Source organism: Mobula birostris, chromosome 3 (genome assembly GCF_030028105.1).
Source record: "Mobula birostris isolate sMobBir1 chromosome 3, sMobBir1.hap1, whole genome shotgun sequence".
Taxonomy (NCBI): Eukaryota; Metazoa; Chordata; class Chondrichthyes; order Myliobatiformes; family Myliobatidae; genus Mobula; species Mobula birostris.
The window spans coordinates 68264787-68292098 of record NC_092372.1 but is presented as its reverse complement, the minus strand read 5'-3'; the positions used below and the strand labels follow the sequence as shown (position 1 = coordinate 68292098).

Sequence of the window (27312 nt, the reverse complement as noted above, 5' to 3'; positions counted from 1 at the left end):
ATATATGATTAACTGCAATATGACACATTTGAAACAGATCATAAAAAACAGCTGACACATAAAGGTACTGTGTCAGTTGTCAGCACACAGTAAAAGAGAAATGGCTTCTCATCAGCAGAAATATTTTCCGATGACTTAGCAGCAAACATTTTTCTCCTGACTAGGATGTTTAAGATTAAGCAGTTAACACTGTTGAGTTGGCGAAGACTCGAAGTTTGGAAATCTACATGAAAAACCAAAGGACTTGAGTATTAAACTGGACAGAAATCCTTGCAAAACCAGCAACAAAAAAAGCAATAAAACTAAAAGATGTTGAAGTCTTGTGCCAACTTTTGTTCAGTTAAACTAAAGAAGAACCTGGTGGGTACAGGTATACATCTGTATAAATAAATTAAGGTGTCAACTGATAGCACAGTGTAGACTTTACAGCATAAGCAACATAGCCCTCTATAGATTTAGCTAATTAATTATCACGACAATAACCACATTGCTGAAGGTTTGATTAAACTCAGATGAGTAGAGCAACTGACTAGTTATTAATTGAGGAAGTAAAATAATTCATTCAAAAATAATGTAAGTGGAGTTGAGATATCAACTATTTATCTTTCTTTTTTCTGCACCCATTTTATATCCACAATAAAAATCTTGTTGTTTTTTTTTCCCTAATTAAGTACATAGATATAAAAACTTGGTTTTCCCTCACCTCTCCCTCTCCACAAATGCTCAATTAAATCAACGCTGATCCTGTTCCCAAAGTTTGATTCCTTGGCCAATCATCATATCTTCTAATTCACTTTATGTCCAAAATCCATCATCTCAGCCTTGAACATATACTTAATGACTGGACATCCATGGTCCCAAGGCTGAAATGTTCAGAGACTTAGACCATCTGTAAATAAATTTCCCCTCATCTTGCTGCCAAATGTCAGGCGCTTAAATTGAGACTGAAAACCATAACATTAGAATCTCCAAGCAGAGGAAACAACTGTGTAGCATCTGCCATATCAATTCTTTTCAATATTATGCTCATCTCAATGAGTTAATCCACATTCTTGTAAACTCCAAAGAGCACTAGCTAATTGTACACCATCTTTTCTTACAGGACAAACCCTCAACTGAGGATTCACTGGGTGCATCTGCACGGAACCAACTCCAAATAAATTCTTTTTTTAAGTCCAAAAGTGCACACAATACTCTAAATGCAGTTACTTTGAAACCCTATAAATCTTAGAACTTTCTTACATTTGTTTTCCAACCAGCTTATAATGAAGGCTAAAATATAATTTGCCTTCCAAATTCTTTTGCTGTATGTGCAAGTTTACTTTCTGCATCTCATGAACTTCTGAACACCAAAATTTACTAGTTTTTTAATGTTTAAAGAGCTAAAGAACCTAATCTTGTGCTTTGTAACATTCCGTACCACCCTTTTCATTTCACAATTAACCTCTGCATCTTCCCTATGATTCATCTTCACTCTCAGCATGAAATTGTTGGCAAACTTGAACACTTTTAATCTATCTTTTCATCTAAGTCCACGATAAATTGTGAATATCCTGGGTCTTGCAGCAGCCCACTTATATTTGAAAATGATCTTTTTATTCCTGCTCTCTGATTAAATGATAGAGATTTACCAGAGTTCATGGTAGCCAACCCTGAAAGGTCTCTGCTCAGGTGCATGTTCTTGTGAATCATTTGTAGTTGGCTCAGATAGGACTTTGTCATAAGGTCTGGCTCAGTAAATGCTCTAGCTGTACATGATTTGCTGGCCAGGCAACAAGGCTGCTTTAGTTACATAATTTTTTTGTTCTGGAAGAAATATCTGGGCTTAAGTATTTTTAAATTATATTCTCTAACAGATTTGTAAGTCACTAGCCCCTTTCTTATGCAAGCTACTTTATCAAGTGACATTTGAAAATCAAAAATCCTGCACATTACATTTCCAGAAAACAGGATTTTTCTTTCTTAAAAGCATGTTCATTCTTCCTAATCATATTGTACAAGTTGTGCAGAAAATCACAATGTCGTTAATTAAGGATTCAAGTTTCTTGTCAACCACAGATGTCAGCCTAATGACACAATTTATTTATTCCTCCTTTTTTAAATAACAGTGCTGCCTTTGCTATTTTCCAACCTGGTAGGACTGATCCCGAATGAAAAGAGTGCTGGAAAGTTATCACTAAAGTACCCCTTGTCTACAGAAACTGCTTCAGATTTCTGGGAAGCAGGCTTTCACGGCATTTGTCTGGGTTTAGCTCCTTTAACATATTCAGTACTTTCTTTATTTCGACATTAATGACAACATACTCATGGTCAATAAATCCTTGGTATCTGCTACACTTGTATCTTCTGCAGTGAAGGTGTTACAATATTCTTCAATCACCGTTGTAATTTTTTGTGTTGTTTTTTACATTGCCCCAATTTATTCCTCCCACTGTCATCCTTCTTCGAGTAAGAAGTTATCCCCCCCCACCAGAGTCCTTGTTAATTTATTCTCAGTTTTTTCGTTTATGAACTTTTGATCATTCATTGCTAAATTTCGTAATATTGTACGATTTTAAACCCTTATCTCCCACACCTACAACAAGATAGCCACACAGTCATACAGTGAATATCTCATCCGAACAAAAGTGCTTACATAAACCTCCAACTTTTCTCCACACACCAGCCTGTGTTCCAAATAATTTTATTTCTCAGATAGGCTTGCTTTTTTTCACTACGAATATGCCAGATTTATTTTTTCCGCACAAAAGAGATGCTGGGTATAAATTGAGGACTGAATTCCATTTGTTTATCTTCGTCCAACTGCATGCTCATTACTTAAAACACTTCACCTTCAGACAACCTTTAGTTTTGCTGATGATAGTGCAGTGTCGTGCGGAAAATTAACTGCTATGTACATTATGTGATAGAAAATGTTTCCCATGCATGTTGATGGGAATGTGTTAACACACTTGTTTTGATTACACACTTGCACTGTGTTGGTAAACTGAATATAAACAGGAATGACTGTTCCAATCCATTACAGGGCAAGGGTAAAGACTTCAGCTGGAAATCAACCAACACTATGAACACACAAAAGGTTTAGCACCTGCTGAGCCCAGCTTATTGTGCTGAATTTTACCATGACAGGATTTGACAAGCAATCAAGCAGTTGTTACAAGTGCCCACAGCACTGAAAAGCTTCGTAGTCATCAGTCAGACTAATGCTGTAACACAAGAATGTCTGGGACAAAAAGGAGATTCAATATGAAGTGACCAGGCATAAATATTCTACAGTAGGTTTTATCCAACCTCATTTATTTAACATAGTCACTGATTCGTTGAACTTAAGAGCAGGGAAACAGGCATTTGGCCCACAATATGGGGTCATTACCAAGTACTCACATATACTAATCCCATTTTCAGCATTTAAACATAGCCTTCAATACCATGGCAATTCAAGGACTCATCCAAATATTTCTTAAATGTCGTGAGAATTTCTGCCTTACAAGCTCCTTAGATAATAAGTTCTAGATTCCAACCACCATTGAATAAAAAAGAAAGTTTTATTCCCTTAGAAACATCTTAGCCCATAAACTTATTCCCTCCTACTTCTGTAGGTTCAATCAAATCCCGCTTCAGTCTCATGCAGTCCAAGGAAAATAAGTATGGCTTTTCCTGTCTCCCCTCATAATTGAAAACCCCCAACACAGAGTACATTCTCATGAATTTCCTCAACATCTCCTCCAGTGCAATCACTTCATAACATGGCACCAGCACTTCTGGTGTGGCCTTAACCTCCCTGATCTTGCCTTCATTAGCAATGGCATGGAATGTGTATCCCATGTGCCTTCTTAAACATCTTACCACTTTCAGAGATCCTTTGACTTTTACACCAAGGTCCTGCTGCTCCTTGGATTCTACGATTTACTGTGTATGTGCTCGGGTTAGCAGCCCTACCAAAATGCATCATCTCACACTCATCAGGATTAAATTTCGTCTGTCATTGCTCTACCCCTTTACCAACTCGTCAACATTCTCCTCTAGCTTAAAATGATACTCCTCACGGCAATTTGTGTTATCTAAAAACTTACTAACCATCTCTCTTAGATTCATATGCACCAAAAACATACACCATTGGTCACAGACTTCCAATTTTGCAAATAACTGTCTACTAACAGTTTGTATCCATTTTGTCGACTTGCCCTAGATTTGATGAACTTAACCTTTTGGACAAACGAGACCTTGTCAATGGCTGTAAAATTACTGAAGAAAATGTAGACCATACAATCACACTCCCAAGGCGTCTGGATAAATTACAGGTGACCCCGCTTTTCGAAAGTTCGCTTTACAAAACCTCACTGTTATGAAAGACCTACATTAGTTCCCTGTTTTCGCTAACAGAAGGTGTTTTCACCGTTACGAAAAAAGGCAGGGCGCGAAAAAAGCAGTGCACGAAAAAAAATCAGCGCGCAATAAAAAGCAGTGCATGCCCCCAGCAGCCGCTCTCCCTGGATTCAGAACTGCATTCTAGCCAGCATTGCTTAAACACGTGCCCGTGAGCAGCCGTTTGCAAGATGAGTTCTAAGGTATTGGAAAAGCCTAAAAGAGCTCGTAAGGGTGTTACACTTAGCGTAAAACTAGACATAATTAAGCGTTTCGATTGTGGTGAACGAAGGAAGGACAAAGCGAGCTTGGCTTGTGGAAGTTGACGAAGATGATGTTGAAGAGGTTTTGGCATCCCATGACCAAGAACTCATAGATGAAGAGCTGATGCAATTGGAAGAGGAAAGGATAACAATCGAAACCGAATGAGTAATGATAAAGTACGACTTTAATTTTGAAAGGGTACGTAGGATTAGGGCATATTTGCAGGATGGTTTGAGTGTTTACAAAGAACTGTATGATAGAAAAATGCGCGAGGTTCAGCAGTCAAGCAAGCCTTCCACATCAGCCACAGCAGACAATGAACCTCGACCTTCGACATTGAGGCGGGAAGTCATAGGAGAAGATGAGCTGCCTGCCCTAATGGAAACAGACGACGAGATGACACCACAGTGTCCCACCACCCCAACCCCCCGGCCCCAGACAGATGCCGATTCGCGGAGAATGCAGCGGAAACCGGGAGGCACACAGCATATCTTTAAGAAAAAAGCCGAAATAAACATGCTAATTAATTAGGTGCCGCCTGGCTCCCGGCTACCGCTGTACCCCTGTATGCTTCGCGGATTGGTATTGGGTCGCTGCCTGGAGGGGTGGGGGCCACTGCACCACCCCAACCTGCAACGACTCAGCCTAACACACTATCATCAGCGTGCTTAGCGCTGTCCCAATTCCAGTAAGTGATACTACACTGTACATACATTATTTCTACTTTATATCGGCTGTATATTTCTACGTGTTATTTGGTATAATTTGGGAGCTTCATAGCCTAAAGGTTATTGGAGAGAGTGTTTTGCCAACAGCGCTTGCGTAAGATTTTCTGCCGAGAGCACTTGCGCCGTGTTTTTGTTGATGGCGCTTGCGTGAGATTTTCGCTACGGAGAATAGTGCAGGCAATCGTTGTGGAAAAGTATTTCTAATTTATATAGGCTGTGTATTTACCATATCATTCCTGTTTTTACTATATGTTACTGTTATTTTAGGTTTTATGTGTTATTTGGCATGATTTAGTAGGTTATTTTTGGGTCTGTGAACGCTCACGAATTTTTCCCATATAAATAAATGGTGATTGCTTCTTCGCTTTACAACATTCTGGCTTACGAACCGTTTCATAGGAACGCTCTACCTTCGGATGGCGGGGCAAACCTGTATTGAAGCCCAGGAATTATCATGTACTTGAGACTCTGACCATTTCTATCCACACTTTTATATTTTTAAACTGGATTACATGGCTAAATAGTCCATCATTACAATTGGACTTACCTACAACCCATTCAGTGTTCAGTGGCATGAAATGATCTACAATGCAAATAAATTTATGTAGAGCTCAATTTAATGAAAGTCATTAGACATTAGGCTACTGATATATACCCAACATGAAAACAAGTTGAAAACCAACATTGGCATCATTAAAATGCATTTTCACTGTTATCACGCTCATCACTCTATCATTATCAGCAGGCATATGATGATAAACTAGTTATAACACAAGTCTTATATTTTGTATAATTTCCACATTCCCAGATCAGTCAAACTCAAATTAATGCTCAACACTCACACAAATTCATTTATTCTGCTCCAATTATCTGAGAAACTGGAATAATAAGTTCTTTTAAACATCAATAACTAAAGAGCAAGTTGAAGATGCAATGATAGATTATCAGTGAGATATAATGATCGGCAAGCTCAATAAAGTCAACTGTAACCTTTATCATTTGCGAAAATATTCGACATTTTCATGATACATAAAATATAAAATGCAGGAGTAGGTCATACCAGCCTTTGAGCTTGTTCCTACATTATAAAAGTTCATGGCCGATCTTCTACTCTGAACAATTCCCACAGTGTCGAGAAATCTATCAATCTCAGTCTTAAGTGTAGATATCTGAAGAAATACAGCTTTTATGTAAAGAATTCCAGATACTCAGCTTTACAGCATGAAGAAATTTTTCATCTATCTCTGAAATAGTCAGCCACTATGCCCTAGGATGAGAAATGATAAAAGTTTTTGCTATTGTTTTTAGTGCATTCACAAGCCAGATACAGAGTGTATGGTGCTCTCCGTATATCACACTTCAAAATGTCTAATTAAATTGAAATGCGTTTCCTGGGTATCTAAGCAGGCATATGTCCTTTGGAAACTTCAAACAAAGTTAACTTGTTATTTGTTACATTAAATGTAATCTACCTGTACAGTAATGTCCTTCTACTAAGTAGTGGAAATACTACAACATTAATAATGCTCCGTTGTCAAATTTCAGAAATACTGTCAACTTTTTAGCGCAACCAACATATAGTCAATTCCCGTACAATTGTGAGGGTTAAAGCTTAAAAAAATCAAGGATACATATTTAATATCCTCCAGCCTGTGTTATTGCAAAGAATTGAAAAACTAGGCAGAAATCTGCAATGTGAATGTCAATGACACTTTCCTTAGCAACTTAGAATGCAATCCAACCAAATTATCCATTCCAATATTAAACGCATACAGTGCCTACAAAAAGTATTCACCCCACCTTGAAAGTTTTCATGTCATATTGTTTTACAACATTGAATCACAGTGGATTTAATATGGCTTTTTTGACACTGATCAACAGAAAAAGACTCTTCCATTTCAAAGTGAAAAAAAATCTCTACAAAGTGATCTAAAGTAATTACAAATGCAAAATACAAAATAATTCATTGCATAAGTGTTCATCTCTTTTAATATGACACACCAAATCATCACTGGTGCAGCCAAATGGTTTTTGAAATCATGTAATTAGTTAAATGGAGATCTGTTTTTGGAGACTTGTGTGCATTCAATTTATTGTAACATGCTTCAATTTATTGTAGTAAAAATACACATGAATCTGGAAGGTCCAGCCACTGGTGAGTCAGTATCCTGACAAAAAAGCACACCATGAAGACAAAAGAATACTCCAATCAACTCCACAAAAGGGTTATTGAAAAGCACAAAACAGGAGATGGATACAAGAAAATTTCCAAGTCACTGAATATCCTTTGGAGTACAAGTTAGTCAATCAAGAAATGGAAAGAACATGGCACAGCTGTAAATCTGCCTAGAGCAGGCCATCTTCAAAAATTGTGACTGTACAAGAAGGGAACTAGAAAGGGAGACCACCAAGAGACCTATGACAGCTGTAGTGGAGTTAAAAGCTTCAGTGGCTAAGATGGGAGAGACTGTACATACAACAGCTGTTGCCTGGGTGCTTCACCTGTCACAGCTTTCTGGGAGAGAGGCAAAGAGAAAGCCACTGTTAAAAAAAACTCACATGAAATCTCAGCTAGAGTTTGCCAGAGGGCGTATGAGAGTCTGAAGTCAGCTGGAAGAAGGTTCTGTGGTCTGATGAAACCAAAATTGAGCTTTTTGGCCATTAGACTAAACACAATATTTGGCATATACCAAAAAAATCGCACATCATCAAAAATACACCATCCCTACTGCAAAGTATGCTGGTGACTGCAACATGCTATGGGGTTGCTTCATTGCAATAGACCCTGGAAGGCTTGTGAAGGTAGAGGGTAAAATGAATGCAGCAAAATACAGGGAAATCTTGGAGGAAAACCTGATGCAGTCTGCAAGAGAACTGCGATTTGGGAGAAGATTTGTTTTCCAGCAAGACAATAAACCTAAACAAAAAGCCAAAGCTTCACAGGAATAGTCAAAACCAACAAAGTTAATGTCCTGGAGTGGCCAAGTCACAGTCCAGACCTCAATCCAATTGAGAATTTGTAGCTGGATTTGTAAAGAAAAATGGGGAAAGATTGTAGGTCCAGATGTGCAAAGCTAATAGAGACCTATCCACACAGACTCAAGGCTATAATTGCTGCCAAAGGTACTTCTACAAACACTGACTTAAAGGGGGTGTGTAATTATGCAATCAATACGTGGTTTATATTTGTAATTAATGTAGATCACTTTGTAGAGATCTGTTTTCACTTTCACATGAAGGTGACGAAGAAACCAAATTAAATCCACTGTGATTCAATGTTGTAAAACAATAAAATGTGAAAACTTCCGGGGGGGGGGGCATGAATACCTTTTATAGGCACTGTAGTTCAAATTCTATGTATATATTTATATTGGCAATCAAATAATTCTCAGACATCACCATGCCATTCTTCTTTCCTTCTTCTCTCCTCCTCTGTACTATTTGTATCAAATATAATAGAAATGCACCGACACGAGGAAATCTTCAGATGCTGGAATTTCAAGCAACACACATAAAAGTTTCAGGATCTCCCAGTGGCCACACATTTTAATTCCACGTCCCATTCCCATTCTGATATGTCTATCCACGGCCTCCTCTACTGTAAAGATGAAGCCACACTCAGGTTGGTGGAACAACACCTTATATTCCGTCTGGGTAGCCTCCAACCTGATGGCATGAACATTGACTTCTCTAACTTCCGCTAATGCCCCACCTCCCCCTCGTACCCCATCTGTTATTTATTTATATACACATATTCTTTCCCTCGCTCTCCTTCTTGTCCTTCTGTCCCTCTGACTATATCCCTTGCCCATCCTCTGGGTTTCCCCCCCCTCCCCCTTTCTTTCTCCCTAGGCCTCCTGTCCCATGATCCTCTCATATCCTTTTTGCCAATTAACTGTCCAGCTCTTGGCTCCATCCCTCCCCCTCCTGTCTTCTCCTATCATTTTGGATCCCCCTCCCCCCACTATCAAATCTCTTACTAGCTCTTCTTTCAGTTAGTCCTGACGAAGGGTCTCGGCCCGAAACATCGACTGTACCTCTTCCTAGAGATGCTTCCTGGCCTGCTGCGTTCACCAGCAACTTTTATGTGTGTTAATAGAAATGCACATTCATTTGTATGAATATATGGAAGATGCTTTGCCTTATAAAGTTTGAAAATGAAGGTTAAAAGAAAATTTACCATAGGATTTGAATGACTTACTGAAAATCAAAATCAAACATGTTTCAAGGATTCTGATTTATGTACATGTTGAGTAATGTCTGATGAAGGCATCTAAAAATACTTGGACCCCAGATGATATACAGACATCAATGTACAAGTATCCTAAAACAAAAGACATTTTAATCATTGATAATCGCCATTTCTAGCTTCATCATTATTCATGTAGCAAGATTTTATTCTTTCCTCTAGTTCCAGTAAAAAGATCTAATCTCAGTAAACCATAAACATAGTGCCTGTGGAACATTGCATTCAAAAGATATACCAAGACAAAATGTTTCCTGATTTATTCAGAAGATGCAAGCTTCACAAAACTTCTTAGAGGTTTTTTTAATAGCACTATATTTCCTGATCCATATTTAGTAATACATATCATATTAATGTAATGTAATGAAATGGGAGTTAACTAAAATCAAAACAAAAGTTAATAAATAAAGTTAGCCTGAATAAATTAAGAACAAAAGAAATAATAGTGTAGGCTATGTGGCTCCTCAGCTGTGCACCCTGCTGTTACACTCCATAATTCTCAATTTTGACCTCAAGTAATGTCAGGAGAACATGGCGAGCCAATTTGACCTTCAGTGACAATATAACATACTTGGGAGCTTCATTAACTATACACGGCACATACAATTTCAATTCACTGGAGACTCTGCTTTTAGCTGCAGACCTCAACACAGACTTTGATCCAGATTAGAGATGAATGCATACAGAAGAATGAGCAATTGCTTTTGACATTAAGCTATCATCTAAAACCGAGTATGCTGACTGAGAATGGGGAAGGGGCAGCTGGGCGCCAAAGGGAAGATGTAACATGCAGCTGGAGTTACAACCCATATAAAAAGTAGAAGAGAATGATTGTTGATAAGCTAATTTTCATCATTACAACATATCAAAACACCGATCTACGTCCATTGAACGGCACTTTAATGCATGTTATTAAGCATTTGTGACAAATCACTCACATCTGACTCCTCAAACTTCTGACTCCCAGTGACCCAAGAGAAAAATCAAACCAGCAATACAGAGCAGAAACCAGCTTGCACCAACCTGCCTTTGACATTTATTTCATCATATAGGGCACTGAATTCGGGAAATCCCTGTCATGCTTTGTTTTCCCCACTAAGAACATAGTATTTCAAGGAGCAGAGATAAAAATAACCTCACCTATTTTGTAATGTGAATGACAATCCAATGAACTGAACCTACATTTCCCCATTCTAAGGAGTCCAACATCTATATCGTAACCACAAACAGAACTGGTAGCTTCAGTTGAGGAATGAATGTTAACTAACAAATTTCAGGATGTTTCTGCAAATAAGATAACTACATTATTTCTGCACTTTTATAATCCCTGGTCTCAGGGAAGGTTCCATTAGATTGAAAAGTAGCATATATGATTTATTTGTTTCAAAAGGGAGGCAGAATTCAGGCCAAACAGCACAATATGTATCGCGGGGAAAACGTTAAGATGCTCTTATTAAATACATTATAGTAGAGTGTTCTAGGTAGTCAGGCAAAAATCAGTCTGGTTTTTGAAGAGGAAACCACATTTCACCTACTTACTGGAGATCTTTAAAGTTACAAACACAATGAAGAAAGGTGAAAGAGTGAATGTAGAAAACTTAAATTTGAAAAATGGCACTTGATATGATGTCACATCAAAAGTTATATTGGAAAATGAAAAAGAATCAACTCATGGTCTGAGGGGTAAATTATTGGCATGGGTAAAATATTGGCTGGCTGGCAGTATAGAATGTCTTTCTAATTAGCAAATTCGTAATAAGTCGCTGTCAGAGAGTGCTGCTGGGACACCAGCATTTCATATTAGTGATGGTGCCAAAGGAATTGTTATTTAACTTACTGACGACACTGATACTGCTAGCCAAACAGGTTGTAATAGGAATATAACAAGATTACAAAGGAATACAAGGTGTTAAATGAATGGGTAAAGATCTAGCCAATGAAGGATAATAAGAGAATTGTCATTTTGGCAAGGAAAATTCATTAAAGCATTTTTCCCTGATTGGTCAGTGATTGCAGAGTATAGATATGCAGTGAGATGTGTGCCCAGTGCAAAATTTGTAGAAGATTAGCCTGGAGTTCAAAGTTAATTTATTATCAAAGTACATATTCGCCAGTCTATACTACCTTGAGATTCATTTTCTTGCAGTATTCACAGGAAAACAAAGAAATTTATACTTAAATGCACGCAGCATAAGGAATAAGGTGGATGATCTTGTCGTACAGCTACAGATTGGCAGGTATGATATTGTGGCCATCACTGAGACCTGGCTAAAGGATGCATGTCTCTGGGAGCCAAACGTCCAAGGATACACAGTGTATCGGAAGGATAGGAAGGTAGGCAGAGGGGGAGGCGTGGCTTTATTGGTAAGAAATTATATTTAATTATTAGAAAGAGGTGATATAGGATTGCAGGGTGCAGAATCTTTATGGGTTGAGCTAAGAAATTGCAGGGGTAAAAGGACCCTGATGGCAGTTATATACAGGCCACCAAACAGCAGCAGTGTTGTGGACTACAAATTACAATAGGAAATAGAAAAGGCTTGTCAAAAGAGCGGTGTTATGATAATTGTGGGGGATTTTAACACGCAAGTGGATTGGGAAATTCAGGTCGGCACTGGATCTCAAGAGAGAGAATTTGTAGAATGTTTGCGACATGGCTTTTTAGAACAGCTTGTTGTTGAGCCCACTAGGGGATCAGCTGTACTGGATTGGGTATCGTGTAATGAACCGGAGGTGATTAGAGAGATTGAGGTGAAGGAACCCTTAGGAGACAGTGATCATAACATTATTGAGTTCACTGTGAAATTTGAAAAAGAGAAGCCGAATTCTGATGTGTTGGTATTTCAGTGGAGTAAAGGAAATTATAGTGGCATGAGAGAGGAACTGGTCAAAGTTGACTGGAAAGGGATACTGGTGGGAAGGACAGCAGAGCAGCAGTGGCTGGAGTTTATGCGAGAAGTGAGGAAGGTGCAAGACAGCTATATTCCAAAAAAGAAGAAATTTTCAAATGGAAAAGGATGCAACCGTAGCTGACAAGAGAAGTCAAAGCCAAGGTTAAAGCAAAGGAGAGGGCATAAAAGGAAGCAAAAATTAGTGGGAAGACAGAGGATTGGGAAGTTTTTAAAAGCTTACAAAAGGAAACTAAAAAGGTCATTAAGAGGGAAAAGATTAACTATGAAAGGAAGCTAGCAAATAATATCAAAGAGGATACTAAAAGCTTTTTCAAGTATATAACGAGTAAAAGACAGGTGAGAGTAGATATAGGACCGAAAGAAAATGATGCTGGAGAAATTGTAATGGGAGATAAAGGAGATGGTGGAGGAACTGAACCAGTATTTTGCAACAGTCTTCACTGAGGAAGATATCAGCAGTATACCGGACACTGAAGGGTGGCAGGGAAGAGAGGTGTGCGCAGTCACAAGTACGGCGGAGAAAGTACTCAGGAAGCTGAATAGTCTAAAGGTAGATAAATCTCCTGGACCAGATGGAATGCACCCGTGTGTTCTGAAGGAAGTAGCTGTGGAGATTGCGGAGGCATTAGTGATGATCTTTCAAAAGTCGATAGATTCTGGCATGGTTCTGGAGGATGGGAAGATGGCAAATGTCACTCCGCTATTTAAGAAGGGGACAAGGAAGCAGAAAGGAAATTATAGACCTGCTAGCTTGATATTGGTGGTTGGGAAGTTGTTAGAGTCGATTGTCAAGGATGAGGTTACAGAGTACCTGGAGGCATATGACAAGATAGGCAGAACTCAGCATGGATTCCTTAAAGGAAAATCCTGCCTGACAATCCTATTACAATTTTTTGAGGAAATTACAAGTAGGCTAGACAAGGGAGATGCAGTGGATGTTGTATATTTGGATTTTCAGAAGGCCTTTGACAAGGTGCCACACATGAGGCTACTTAACAAGATAAGAGCCCATGGAATTACGGGAAAGTTAAATACGTGGATACAGCGTTGGCTGTTTGGCAGGAAACAGAGAGTGGGAATAAAGGGATCCTATTCTGGTTGGCTGCCGGTTACCAGTGGTGTTCCACAGGGGTCCGTGTTGGGGACGCTTCTTTTTACAATGTACATCAACAATTTGGATTATGAAATAGATGGTTTTGTGGCTAAGTTTGCTGATGATACGAAGATAGGTGGAGGGGCCGGTAGTGCTGAGGAAACGGAGAGTCTGCAGAGAGACTTGGATAGATTGGAAGAATGGGCAAAGAAGTGGCAAATGAAATACAATGTTGGAAAGTGTGTGGTTATGCACTTTGGCAGAAGAAATAAATGAGCAGACTATTATTTAAATGGGGAGAGAATTCAAAATTCTGAGATGCAACAGGACTTGGGAGTCCTCGTACAGGATACCCTTAAGGTTAACCTCCAGGTTGAGATGGTGGTGAAGAAGGCGAATGCAATGTTGGCATTCATTTCTAGGGGAATAGAGTATAGGAGCAGGGATGTGATGTTGAGGCTCTATAAGGCGCTGGTGAGACCACACTTGGAGTTCTGTGGGCAGTTTTGGTCTCCTTATTTAAGAAAGGATGTGCTGATGTTGGAGAGGGTACAGAGAAGACTCACTAGAATGATTGCGGGAATGAGAGGGTTAAAACATGAGGAACATTTGTCCGCTCTTGTACTGTATTCCTTGGAGTTTAGAAGAATGAGGGGAGACCTCATAGAAACATTTCAAATGTTGAAAGGCATGGACAGAGTGGATGTGGCAAAGTTGTTTCTCATGATGGGGGAGTCTAGTACGAGAGGGCATGACTTAAGGAGTGAAGGGTGCCCATTCAGAACAGAAATGAAAAGGAATTTTTTTAGCCAGAGGGTGGTGAATCTGTGGAATTTGTTGCCATGGGCGGCAGTGGAGGCCAAGTCACTGGATGTATTTAAGGGAGGGATTGATACAGGGTATCAAAGGTTATGGTGAGAAGGTGGGGGAGTGGGACTAAATGGGAGAATGGATCAGCTCATGGTAAAATGGCAGAGCAGACTCGATGGGCCGAATGGCCAACTTCTGCTCCTTTGTCTTATGGTCTAAATATAATAAAATCAATGTCAAACTACACAGAAAGACTGACAAACAACCAATGTACAAAAAGATAAACAGTACCGTTGTGTTTAGATGGTTCAAAACTACGTTTCTTAAAGGGAAACTACAGGCTGCAGATTGTAGTGACAGCAGTTCAGAAGATGCATATCTAGTAGTTTTGTGAGCCGTCTGCAAAATGTCACCATATAATGCCAGCGCCATCTTGGTGGCTTCATCAATGTAAAGCATTGATGGGAACACATCTGGAAGGAACACTATGTATGGGACTGGTCTAATTTAGGGCAAGACAATAATGCATTGAAAGCAGTTCAGAAAAAGTTTACTAAATTAATACCTGGAATGGGCTGGCTACCTGATGAAGAAAGGGTGAACAGGTTGGATTCATTTTCACTGGAATTTAGAACAGTGAAGGCATCTTGTCTAAAACATTAAAGATCTTGACAGAGTGGATGTAGGGAGGATATTTCCTCTGATGAAAGAATCTAAAACGAGCAGATATCTTGAAAAATGAGTGGCTGCCCATTTAAGACAGAGATAAGGCATAACAGTTTTCTCTCAGAGAGTCAGTCATGAAGTCATTTGAACTCTCCTTCAAGCATTCTTTAAGGAAGCAAGTCTTCAAATATTTTTAAGGCAGTGGAAAACAGATGTTTGAGAGGCAAGGGGATGAAAGGTTATAATATTTACACAGGAATGTGGAAGTAAAGAATCATCAGATCAGTCATTGATGGCCCATGTGGACTCCAGGTACTCATTCAGATCATATAAACTATTCGCATCCATGTAATAACGATAAAATGCCTATTATTTTCAGATTCTTCAGTGCAAAAAACATGAACAAAATGAGCAACTCAGAAATACATGTTTGTACAAAGCGTGTCAAAAAAAAAAATTAAGTGAACCATCAATTTCACAACTACAAAAAGCACAGAACTATGCTTTTGGTTGTGTGAATTTGTTCAGAAGGCTGCACTATCATCCTTTTACGATTTACAAGTTTGACATTTGAAATATTTAAATGTTTCTGACTCAACTTTCAAAATTGAAATGCCACACAGAAACCACAATTAAGGTATAAATGCTTTTCATCTTGGTTGATCTAAGTGCTGTATACCCACCAACAGAAACATCTTCAAAATTAGTCACTCACCGCCCATTGTCACGACCAACGCCCCACACCCGAATGCTCACAATCGGTTGAGAATGCAGAACAGTACGATCCATGGGGTCAATGAGGTCCAGCATGTTATTTTCCAGGATGAGGTACATATCCTTACCCTGAAATTTAATAATATCAATCATTAGCAACCATGTTAATAGAGATGAACTTTAATTTCTTCAAGTCCAGTTGTTCTATGGCTGATTTGAAAATGGAATTAAAGTTATTGAAAAAGCAGCCAACCAATTCCCCCAAAGAAGGAGCTTTCAGCAATTTAAGCAGCATTTGTGGAAACTGAAACAATGTTCTGACCTGAAAAACAACTACGTTAACCAAAGTCAACCAATTTCTTTTTCCACAGATGTTGCCTGACCTGCTGAATGTTTCCAGAATTTTCTGTTTTTACTTCCAATTTCCCACAAATTAAGATTTTTAAAAATAATTTCATGTTCCAATCCTGTCACTTTTAGAATTTTAATCCAGTATTTTTAACCCGTGAGCTAATAAATTTTGACAGTTGTTTACTCCCAGTGCGTGCAAGAACAGGGAGGGAATTTCTGAGAAATGGAAATACGCGTTTCCTATGACAAAGTGAAGAGTCTGCATTAAAACCAAAAGTGTCTACCTTCATCTTGATTCCATTCCAAAACTTCACTCAACTTCACTGGCTCTATCATTGAAATGTTGCCACAACTAATGGGCTCAATTTCAAGAACTCTTCATCTCATGTTCTTAATATTTATTGTTTATTTATTTATTATTATATTTATTTATTTTTGTATTTCCAGAGTTTGTCATCTTTTGCACACGGGTTGAGTGCCAAAGTTGGTGCAGTCGTTCATTGATTCTATTATGGTTATTATTCTGGAATGGACTTGAGTATGCCTGCAAGAAAGTGAATCTCAGGGTTGTATATGCTGAAATATATGTATGTTGTTAATAAAATTACTTCAGACTTTTGGTTTTGCCAGCTGAGCCATAACTTAATTGCCCATCTCTGGCTTTATCCCCCATAGCACCAGTTATAGCAGGTAGGCTGCATGAGATTTAATATTCTCCATAAACTCCATCCTACCCCAACTTCTTTTTGGCTCAGTAAATATGTAACATCCTCTCACAGCTTAGTGAGGGCTGTCAGGTTGTAGGTTTCAAAGCTACATGGTTCAGAAATGTAAATTTCTTTGCTCTTTACATAAAACAGAACAACACAAGAGCATTTCCATTGGCCCACAGTTTCTGTGCTGACTGTGATGCCAAAGTAATCTGCTGTATTTGGTTTCTGTCCATGTATCCTTCACCTGTTCATGTCCCAGTTCCAAATGTCTCTTAATTATTACTGTGGAATCTAGTTCCTCCACCTTCCATGGCAGTGCCTTGTAGGCAGTGATCATTCTGTGTAAAAAAAACCTTACTTCACAAAGCTCCTTTAATCTTCTCTTCTCTCCCCTTAAATTTATGCCCTATTGAATCTGACATTCCCATCCTGGGAAAAAAGACTCTACCCTACCTATACCTCTCATATTTTTATATATTTCTATAAGACCACCTCTCAATGCTCCAGAGAAAATAATCAAATTCCTTTCAACTTCTCTTTGTATCTGATGCTGTCTAACTCAGGCAACATCCGAGAGAACCTCTTCTGCATCCACTTCAAGAAGCTCCTCATCCTTTCTGTAATGTAGAAAATGGAACTGCACTTAAAGGTCCAGCCTAACCAATGGGCAATGCTCAAGTTCAAAGTTGAAAGTAAAGTTTATTAGCAGAATACAGACATGTCGCCACATACAACCGTGAGATTCTATTTCCTGCGGGCATACTCAGTAGAACTGTAACTGTAAACAGGATCGGTGAAAGAGCAAGAACATAGAAGACAACAAACTGTGCAACTGCAAATATAAATAAATCATGATAAATAACTAGAGCATTAAATAACAAGATAAAAGAGATAATTGGTTGTGGGAACGTCTCAATAGATGAGTGTAGTTATTCTCTACTCTTCAAAACCCTAATGACTGAGGGATAGTAACTGTTTTTGAACCTGGTGGTGCCAGTCCTGAGGAACTTGTACCTTCTACCTGCTGGCAGCACCATGTTTTCTTTGTAATTACATTTATATGATAGGTCCAGGACGGGTCCTCTGAGATAGTGACACCCAGTAGTTTAAAGTTACTGACCCTCTCCACATCTGATCCTCTGATGATTACTGCCTCATGGACCTCTGGTTTCCCTCTCCTGAATTCTACAATCAGTACCTTGGTCATGCTGACACTGAATGAGAGGTTGTTGTTATTACACCACTCGGCCAAATTTTCAATCTCCCTCCTGTATGCAGATTCATCACCACCTTTGATACAGCCCATAACTGTGGTGTCATCAGCAAGCTTGTTTATGGTGTTGGAGCTGTACTTAGCCACACAGTCATAGGTGTAAAGTGAGTAGAGCAGGGGCTAGGCACACTGCCCTGTGTTGCACCTGTGCTGATGGACACTGTGAAGATGTTTTTACCAATCCAAACTCACTGGGGTCTGCAAGTGAGGAAATCCAGAATCCAATTGCATAAGGAGGCATTGAGGCCCTGGCCTTGGAGTTTACTGATTAGTTTCGTAGGGACGATGGTATTAAATGCTGAGCTGAAATCAATAAAGAGCACCTTTGCTGTCCAGATGCTCCAGGGTTGTGTGAACAGCCAATGAGATGGCACTTCCTGTGAACCTGTTGCCCCAGTAGGCAAAATGGAGCAGACCCAAGCTGCTAATCAGACAGGAGCTGATTTGTCTGATAGGCACCAGCCTCTCAAAACACTTCATCACTGTTGGTGTAAGTGCCACAGGGCGACAGTCATTTAGGCAGGTTACCACGCCCTTCTTGGGCACCAGTACGACTGAAGCCCCCTTGAAGCAGAAGGGTACCACACAGTGGCAGAGCGAGAGGTTAAAGAATCCATAAACACACCAGACAATTGGTTGGTACAGGTCTTCAGTACTCGGCCAGGTGCTCCATCTGGACTGGATGCTTTCCTGATTCACTCTCTTGAAGGCAGACTGCATGTCATCTTCAGATACTGAGACCAAAGGATCATCTGGAGATATGGGGGTGCATGATGGTTCCTCTATGCTCTGGTTGTCAAAGTGAGCATGGAAGCCATTGAGTTCACTGGAAGTGAAGCTATGTTGCAAGATTTAGTTCACTGGAAGTGAAGCTATGTTGCAAGATTTAGCTTTGTAGGAGGTTATGGCATTCAAATCCTGCCAAAGGTGTCAAGCATCCTTCTTTGATTCCAATCTCATCTAGAATCTCCATTTCACCCGTGAGATGGCTTTCTGGAGATCATACCTGCACCTCTTGTAGCATTCTTGGTCTCCAGACTTGAATGCCTCTGATCTGACTCTCAGCAAATTCTGGATTTCACAGTCCATCCAGGGTTCTGAGTGGGGCAGACCCTGAATGATTTTGTGGAGACACACTCATCTGAGCTGCTTTCATAGAGTCTGTCACAACTCTGGTGCAGTCATGTAAGTCCTCAGATGAGTTTTTGAACACGGCCCAGTCCACAGACTCAGGGCAATCCTGGAACCGTTCCCCTGCCTCCCACAGCCACCTCTTAGCTGTCTTAATCTTGAGAGCCTTGCTCTTCAGGCTCTATCTGTATGCTGGCAGCAGGAGTACAACCAATTGGTCGGACTTGCCAAAATGCCATCTCGGAAAGGAATGATAGGCATTCCTTATCGTTGTGTAGCAGTGGTCTAGTGTGTTGGGACCTCTGGTGCCACAGGTTACATGCTGGTGATAACTGGGCAGGGTTTTCTTCAAACAGGCCTGGTTGAAGTCACCGAATGTAATTTGAAATGTGTCAGGACAATTATCAAGAGTAGTGATAAGCAATACTCTGTCTTACCTCGCCCCAAATTCCAACTGTGTCCCTGATGTCATTTTTGCAGTAAGAGAGTTGTCGGATGCAGTTGTTCACAGCCACGCTACTCTTGCCAGGCGCCAGGTCCTCCTCTGCCATTTCCACCCAGCCCAAGGAACGCACAGCAAAACACTGCAGTTTAAAATAATTGGGAATTAATGAAAAGAGCATTGTAGACTTCTAGTAATATACTTGGTCCCTGTGTCGTGTCATTTGCTTTTTTTTAAATAAACAAAAGATTTATTTTTAAGGAAATGAATTTTGTTTAACAGTTCCCCTTGGTAGCTTTGATGCAAAGCAAGTTTAGGTTTAAGTTCAAGCTGGAAAAATTACTATTAATAAAGGTAATTTGATGTCTATAAATAAACCAAATCATTCAGTTCTCACACAATGAAAAAGCAAAATCATGAGGGGTATGTTTGTAGTTGCCAACTGATGGAAGAAATGCAACTTTAACCTTCTATAGCTGAGCTGGTATTATGACTAATAATCCCGAACAAAGTTCCAAGTTCATTTATTATCAAAGTTTTTATACAGTATACAAATTTGATATTTGTCTTCTTGCAAGCAGCCACAAAACAAAGAAACACCCTACATCGTTGGAAACTTCCGGATAGATGGTGGTGTATACAAACGCAGAGGCCTCTTGGAGGCCAACTAAAGGAGTTTTTTCTTCGTAAAACGTGTTGCTTGCAATCCAAGGACAATTCTACTCCAAGAACATCATAAACCGCGAGGCTACTCCAACAGCGAGCTGCTCATTGATCAGAGTAGCTGGACTAGTGGAGCTGGCCGAGGTGTTGAAGGGGCTGGCGGGATGTTGGAGAGGGAGCCAGCTGAGGTGTCAAAATGAGTTGGCCCCTTGACGTCAAAGGGGCTGGCCGGGATATCGGGAAAAGAGATGGTTGGGATATCGGAGGAGCCCGCCGGAATGTCAGAGGAGCCGTTTTGGGTTCGGAGGGGCTGACCTGACCGCAGACCGTGTTGCTGCTGCTACTCGGAAGCATCGGAGTTGGTGTGGTATAACCGTAGGAGATTGTCTCGGACATTTCGCTTGTAATCGCAATTCTCTGTTAGACAGTGATAATGTAAGTTGCCGCAGGCCTGTTAACCTTGTCTGGTGGCGGGACAGACAACATGGGAGCTGTGTAGCCTCAGTTGTAGCAAGGACTATGCCGCAAGCTTCAGATCTGGTGAGAAGAGGTGGAAGCGTTACAGCTTGGCAGCTGCGCTCGGCTAGGGGTTGACCGCTCCCATAGGTGCTGCCCTCCTGTGTCCGAGAGGCGGAATGACAGGCTGGACTGCATGTGTCTGCACGCTGCTGGGAGACTGTACCATCGATTGCCAGGCATCGTCGCTCAGTACCTTGGATATGTATATGTATTTCTGAGTACTTCTTTGCTCAGTATTTCGAATTATGTCACTCGCTATTTTGAATGTTGCTCACTATTTTGAACATTTTGCACCTAGGCCCCAGAGGAATTGAATTGACTTTATTTCTTACATCCTTCATACATGAGGAGTAAAATTCTTTATGTTATATCTCCATCTAAATGTGCAATCTGCAAGCATAGTAATTTATAATAATTTATAATAAATAGAACAGTCAATGTAATATAAAGTACACTCAGGTCAGCATGAGTTCATCAGTCTGAAGGCCTGATGGAGGAAGCTGTCCCAGAGCCCGTTCGTCCTGGCTTTTATTCTACAGTATCACTTCCCGGATGGTAGCAGCTGGAATAGATTGTGGTCGGGATGACTTGGGTCCCCAATGATCCTACAGGCCCTAGTTACACACCTGTCCTTGTAAATGTCCTGAATCATGGGAAGTTCACAACTACAGATGGGCTGGGCTGTCTGCACCACTCTCTGCAGAGTCCTGCAATTAAGGGAGGTACAGTTCCCATACCAGACAGTGATGCAGCCAGTCAGGATGCTCTCAATTGTGCCCCTGTAGAAAGTTCTTAGGATTTGGGGGCCCATACCAAACTTCTTCAACTGTCTGAGGTGAAAGAGGCGCTGTTGTGCCTTTTTCACCACACAGCTGGTGTGTACAGACCACGTGAGGTCCTCGGTGATGTGAATACCGAGGAACTTGAAGTTGTTTACCCTCTCATCAACAGATCCACTGATGTCAATAAGGGTTAGCCTGTCTCCATTCCTTCTGTAATCCACAACCAGCTCCTTTGTTTTTGTGACATTGAGGGAGAGGTTGTTTTCTTGACACCACTGTGTCAGAGGGATGATTTCTTCCCTGTCGGCCACCTCATTATTGTTTGAGATAAAGCCAATCAATGTAGTGTTGTTGGCAAATTTAATTTAAAGATTGGAGCTGTGGGTGGCAACACAGTCATGAGTATACAGGGAGTAAAGGAGAGGACTCAGTACGCAGCCCTGAGGGGCTCCTGTATTGAGAGTCAAAGGGTTGGAGGTGAGGGAGCCCACTCTTACAACCTGCTGACATCTGACAGGAATGCTCTCTCATTTAGCTGTATCTATGTATGATTGAATGATAATTAAACTTGATTTAATTTGAAAACCCATTTAAAGAAAAAAGACCACAAGTCCAAAGGCACACAAAAAAGAACAAATTGCACAGACAACAAAAATCAAACAAATAACATTCCTTAGTATGCATGTAAAGCCTTTTGCTGATTAATTTGGGGTTAATAAACTGATTGTATAGCGTAGAAAATACAAAGCAATTACACAACACAAAATCTACGGTTCACTACTTAAAAAAAACTATGAGGACACCTCATGGCATCCTCAAAAAGATGATGCTTCAAAAATGCAGCATCCATCACTGAGGTTCCCCATCACAGAGAGATCAATTGCTGAACAGGCTCTGAACCAACCCATAAATCCGATTTCACTACATTTGCTCTCTTTTTGCTTGACTGATATATATTTGTTTTATAATTTATGTTTTTTTGTATTGCACAGTAATGCTGCCACTAAACAGAAATGTCATGACATATATCAGTGATATTAAACCTGATTCTCAAGACAAAATGTTCTAAAGCTTGGTGTTCGACCTCTACTCAATATCATTTCTTTGATCCAGTGTATTTTGCAGATATGGGCACATTTGTTTCTGTACAATTAAGATTTGTTAAGAGCAGTATTACTCTCTTTTTCTCATTACAAGCTCAGTGAAAAATTCAGTCCAGAATTTTTTTACCAGTTGAAAATTGTCTCCACATGCATCAGACCAGCATGAAAAATTCACTCTCACATTGTGCAAATTTGGCAACCAGATTTGGCCAAACAGAGTAAGCTCCACCAAGAAGACAACTCATAAATTCTTTCATATCTGGCTAGGTTATGCCACTTGGCTTAGTTGGCTGTCAAACCTGTATGTTTCCAAATGTCTCTTGCTATATTTAAGAAAACTTGGACAATTAGCGACACCTCAATATTAAAATAAAACTAGATCTTCAGGTTTTCCACACAGTTGCTCCTCATGTACCAGGTCTGTAGCAGCGTGGCCTTGGCAAACATGCTCTCCAGTGTGGATGCAAGACAGCTGCCACAAATCTGCACTCCACAGTGAAACCCTGTGAGGAGTCAAACCTCCGTCATCAGGAACTTGGCAATCTTGCTCAGCAAGTTGAGGACTTCTGTGAAAACGTTACAGCATTTATATGAAAATTTACCACCTGTCCCATTGTCATTTATAGATGATTCAAAAATCCTACCCAAGGAGGATTACTCTAATAAAAAGGCATATCATTTATTCTTTGTTATTTTTCTGCAAATACACATCTGCTTTATCTTTAACTGAAAAAGACCCATTGACAATTGAGGACAAATGCTTTACCGTAAGAGTTCAAAACATTTCACTTACAATGAATGAATTACATTCAATGTGTTGGTCTAGTGAAGGCGAAAATGAGCGTTGGCGAGCATATTCACAACTCATGTGAATAAACTGGGTGGAAATGGCCAGTTGAAGATTAGGCTGATCCTGTTTGTTTGGCCTATGGCAATCTGATACATTAATTGGATACAGAACATCATAGCTGTTCTAGCGCAGAATATCAAAGGGGCTGCCTTGTTCTGACGTGAAGCTGTGTTACACAACCAGGATACAATCAAATCCCACAAGTTCAACTAAGTCCATTGGTCACATGGAAAGAAAGTAAGCGATGGGAAGCATTTATTTCTTATTTTAAAGGAGATATACTTTGGATGTTGATGGGACAGGGAGGGGAAAGAGAGGCATTTATATCAAATACAAGAATGTTGCAGGTACTAGGGTAGATAGTGGATACAGAAGAGAGGAAACTGTGTGGACTAGGTTAAGGCTGGGGCACTGTGCATTAAACAAAACATTGAAAATGATAGGGAAATACCAGACAGGATTGTGTGAGGAATGTCAGGAAGAGGAGTCTGTAGAACATGTAGTTCTGAGTTGCAGGAAGTATGGGATACAGAGACAGATGATGAGAATTAATCTAAGGGAATTGGGGGTGCAGGAATTCACATTAAAAGGGTTGCTGGGCATGGGTGAGAGAGCACAAGTCAGGGTATTTTTAGCTTTCCTAAGGGATACAGGCTTTCTTTATAAGATATGATGGATAAGCAGGAATAGAGTACTAGGATGGCCAAAGATGGGAGGACAAAGTGTAGGTTAGGGTATGTGTGTGTGTATGATTGGGTGAAGGGAATTAGAATGTAAGTCAATTGCACACTCCAGAGCAGAAGGTGGCAGTAATGCACCATTAAGCCAGGTGCCAACCGCTGTAAAACAAGACGGAGAAGAAGAGTTGTACTTTGGATGCAAAGGTCCTAGTTGATTAGTGTCCCAACAATAAGAATTGAAAATACACGTGGACTAAGATGTTAACTGTCCTGTGCTACCACCAGTGGGATCATCAGTTGATCTGCCACTTGTCTTCAGGAGTTTCGGCCCGCTTATGATCAAGACTCCCTCGAGGTGGTGGGCCAGCAGTGTTAAAGCACCACCTCCCACTGGTGAGCTTAAAAACTTGGCATCTGCCTCTATCAGAGTTGTTGGTCACTTCCACCCAACAGATAGTCTGCTCTTCAGGTGTCTATGCAACTACTGAAGGATTTGCAAAAGATGTATACACTGTCTGACTATCTGCCCCTCTGGACATACTTGGTCCACACCCATGCTGATACTTTTTCTGCTGCCTCAGCTACAACCCTGCTGGTTGACTTGATCTCTCTTCTAGTGAAGCCAAAGTCACGCAGCCACTTCTGGAAAGTGAATGCAATAAACCCACGGCATCCTACTTCGAATGGATAGCATGAGACCTTCCATCCTCTGTCTCTGCACTCTGATCTTAATTCTGCATACTTGGTTAACTTGCACTCATGGGCTTCATCAATGTTGTCTTCCCAGGGGACTTTGAGTTCACCAATAACCACTTCTCTACTGGTGTCAGACCATACGATTATATCTGGACGCAATGTGGTGAAAGCTGTTTGCTCCAGGAAACTGCCTTTCCTATCCAGGTCAGCCTTGACACACTGATCATTGGCTGAAGAAAGTATGCTTGATCGTGAGCCTGCGCTGTACACCCTTGACTTGGAGCCTTCTTTCACAAATGACATGCGATGTTCTATGCAGCATGGGGCATGAGGTAAGTTGTGCTGCAGTACTCTCTGCTCAACTGCTTCTGTTACAACTTTGAGAACATTGTTATGTCTCCAAGTGTACATGCCGCTGGAAAGATAGAAGTGTTCCCTCCTCGCCGCAAACATAGAAGCCTCTACAATTCATAGAGGATGAAATCTACCATCTTATTTCACATTTACAATCCAGCTATAGTGCCCCTTTAAAATAGACTAAAATTCTCCTAAACCCTAAGGGCGAATGCATCCTAATTTCAGTATTGAAGAATTAAAGAAATTAACTGCAATTATTGTCACTTTAGCGCAGCTCCAAGCCACATTATACAAACAGTATGATATTGTGATGATACAACAGTGCCATCACGTGGTCAGGCTTTGCCATATCAGGACATCAAACAATATTTTGATAACCTGATGGCATGAACATTGACTTCTCTAACTTCCGCTAATGCCCCACCTCCCCCTCGTACCCCATCCGTTATTTATATACACACATTTTTTCTCTCACTCTTTTTCTCCCTCTATCCCTCTGACTATACCCCTTGCCCATCCTCTGGGCTTTTTCCCCCCTCCCCCTTTTCTTTCTCCCTGGGCCTCCTGTCCCATGATCCTCTCGTATCCCCTTTTGCCAATCACCTGTCCAGCTCTTGGCTCCATCCCTCCCCCTCCTGTCTTCTCCTATCATTTTGGATCTCCCCCTTCCCCTCCCACTTTCAAATCCCTTACTCACTCTTCCTTCAGTTAGTCCTGACGAAGGATCTCGGCCCGAACCGTCGACTGTACCTCTTCCTAGAGATGCTGCCTGGCCTGCTGCGTTCACCAGCAACTTTGATGTGTGTTGCTCAAACAATATTTGATTTTTGTTACACTTGCTCTGGTACTCTTCTGACATTTGCCTACAAAAATGCTTACAATGCAAGCAGATAATAGCTCAGCAAAGTTTTCAGAGTGGCTGGGATCAGTAAACAAGACAACTATTATAAAAAAGCTATTCCCTTAACTAAAGTGATTTCAAGATTGGGAAATAAACACAAGGATCAAAGAGGGTGATTTAATTACCAAACTAGAAACAGAAATAAGGAAGAAACAAAGACTAGATTAAATTAATACATTAAAGAATAATGGAAACACGGAATTTTCAAAGGAATGAGGTAATCTTTTTCCTTTTACTGCACCTGACACTTAATTAACAATAAAAATACTAATCGCTCTAATTATCAGTTCATTAATATATGTGATATGTTTAAGTTTCGACCTACAACATAAATTGACAACTACAATACCATATGCTTGCCAATGACAGACAAGCAGGGAATTCCCATTTTTCACAATGTCAATGGCATCTCAACAATCCATATATATTATATTTAACCACACAACTGCCTCTGTCTTCAAGTATCGTTCACTCCTGTGAGCAGGTAACACAAAACCTTATACTTGTTCTGCCATTCAACAAGCTCAGATCCAAGTGCAATTTAGCTCCATAGAGTTATGAAATGCAGGTTTCTGTAATTTTGCCCATTTACTTAAACTATTACTATATTTGCAATTTAATGTTTCGATCTATAATTGCTGTCTTTTACGTCAAAGTTAGGTATGTAGCTTTCTATTGCATCAACCAAGTCATTTATAAGTAATTGCAAGATCTGATTACAATCATAAAATCGAGTGCGCCATTAATTTCACCATTACTTTAAGATCAAACTATGGTCTGATATTTGTTTACAAAAGACAGAACTTTTCATTCTCTTTCAGTTCCAAGTAAAATTACCATTTGAATTATCAACTTTTAAGTTATTAATATCTAACATAAGTGTCCTGGGCAAAACTAATACAATATTATTGGAAATAAAATAAGGTTTCTTTAGGTTGTTATAGAAGGTGCGGGGGGGGGGGGTGAGTCTTAGTGGGGACAAGCTCCCACTATCTATTAAATGCTCCCAATGGCGTGTGCCTCAAACAGCCTCTGACAACCAAGCCCAGCTCC

General features: G+C 40.1%; 1 protein-coding gene across 7 annotated transcripts in view; it reads right to left on the bottom strand.

The window, feature by feature from the left end:
• Positions 1 to 27312, bottom strand: part of LOC140195097 (amyloid beta precursor protein binding family B member 2-like) — a 287117-nt gene that overhangs the window by 80153 nt on the left and 179652 nt on the right. For all 7 annotated transcript variants that reach the window (XM_072252813.1, XM_072252811.1, XM_072252814.1 and 4 more), the window contains 2 exons: positions 19704 to 19850; positions 15800 to 15927 (listed from right to left, as the gene is read on the bottom strand). In XM_072252813.1, the coding sequence (XP_072108914.1) occupies positions 15800 to 15927; positions 19704 to 19850 (275 nt within the window). The remainder of the gene's footprint in view (positions 1 to 15799; positions 15928 to 19703; positions 19851 to 27312) is intronic.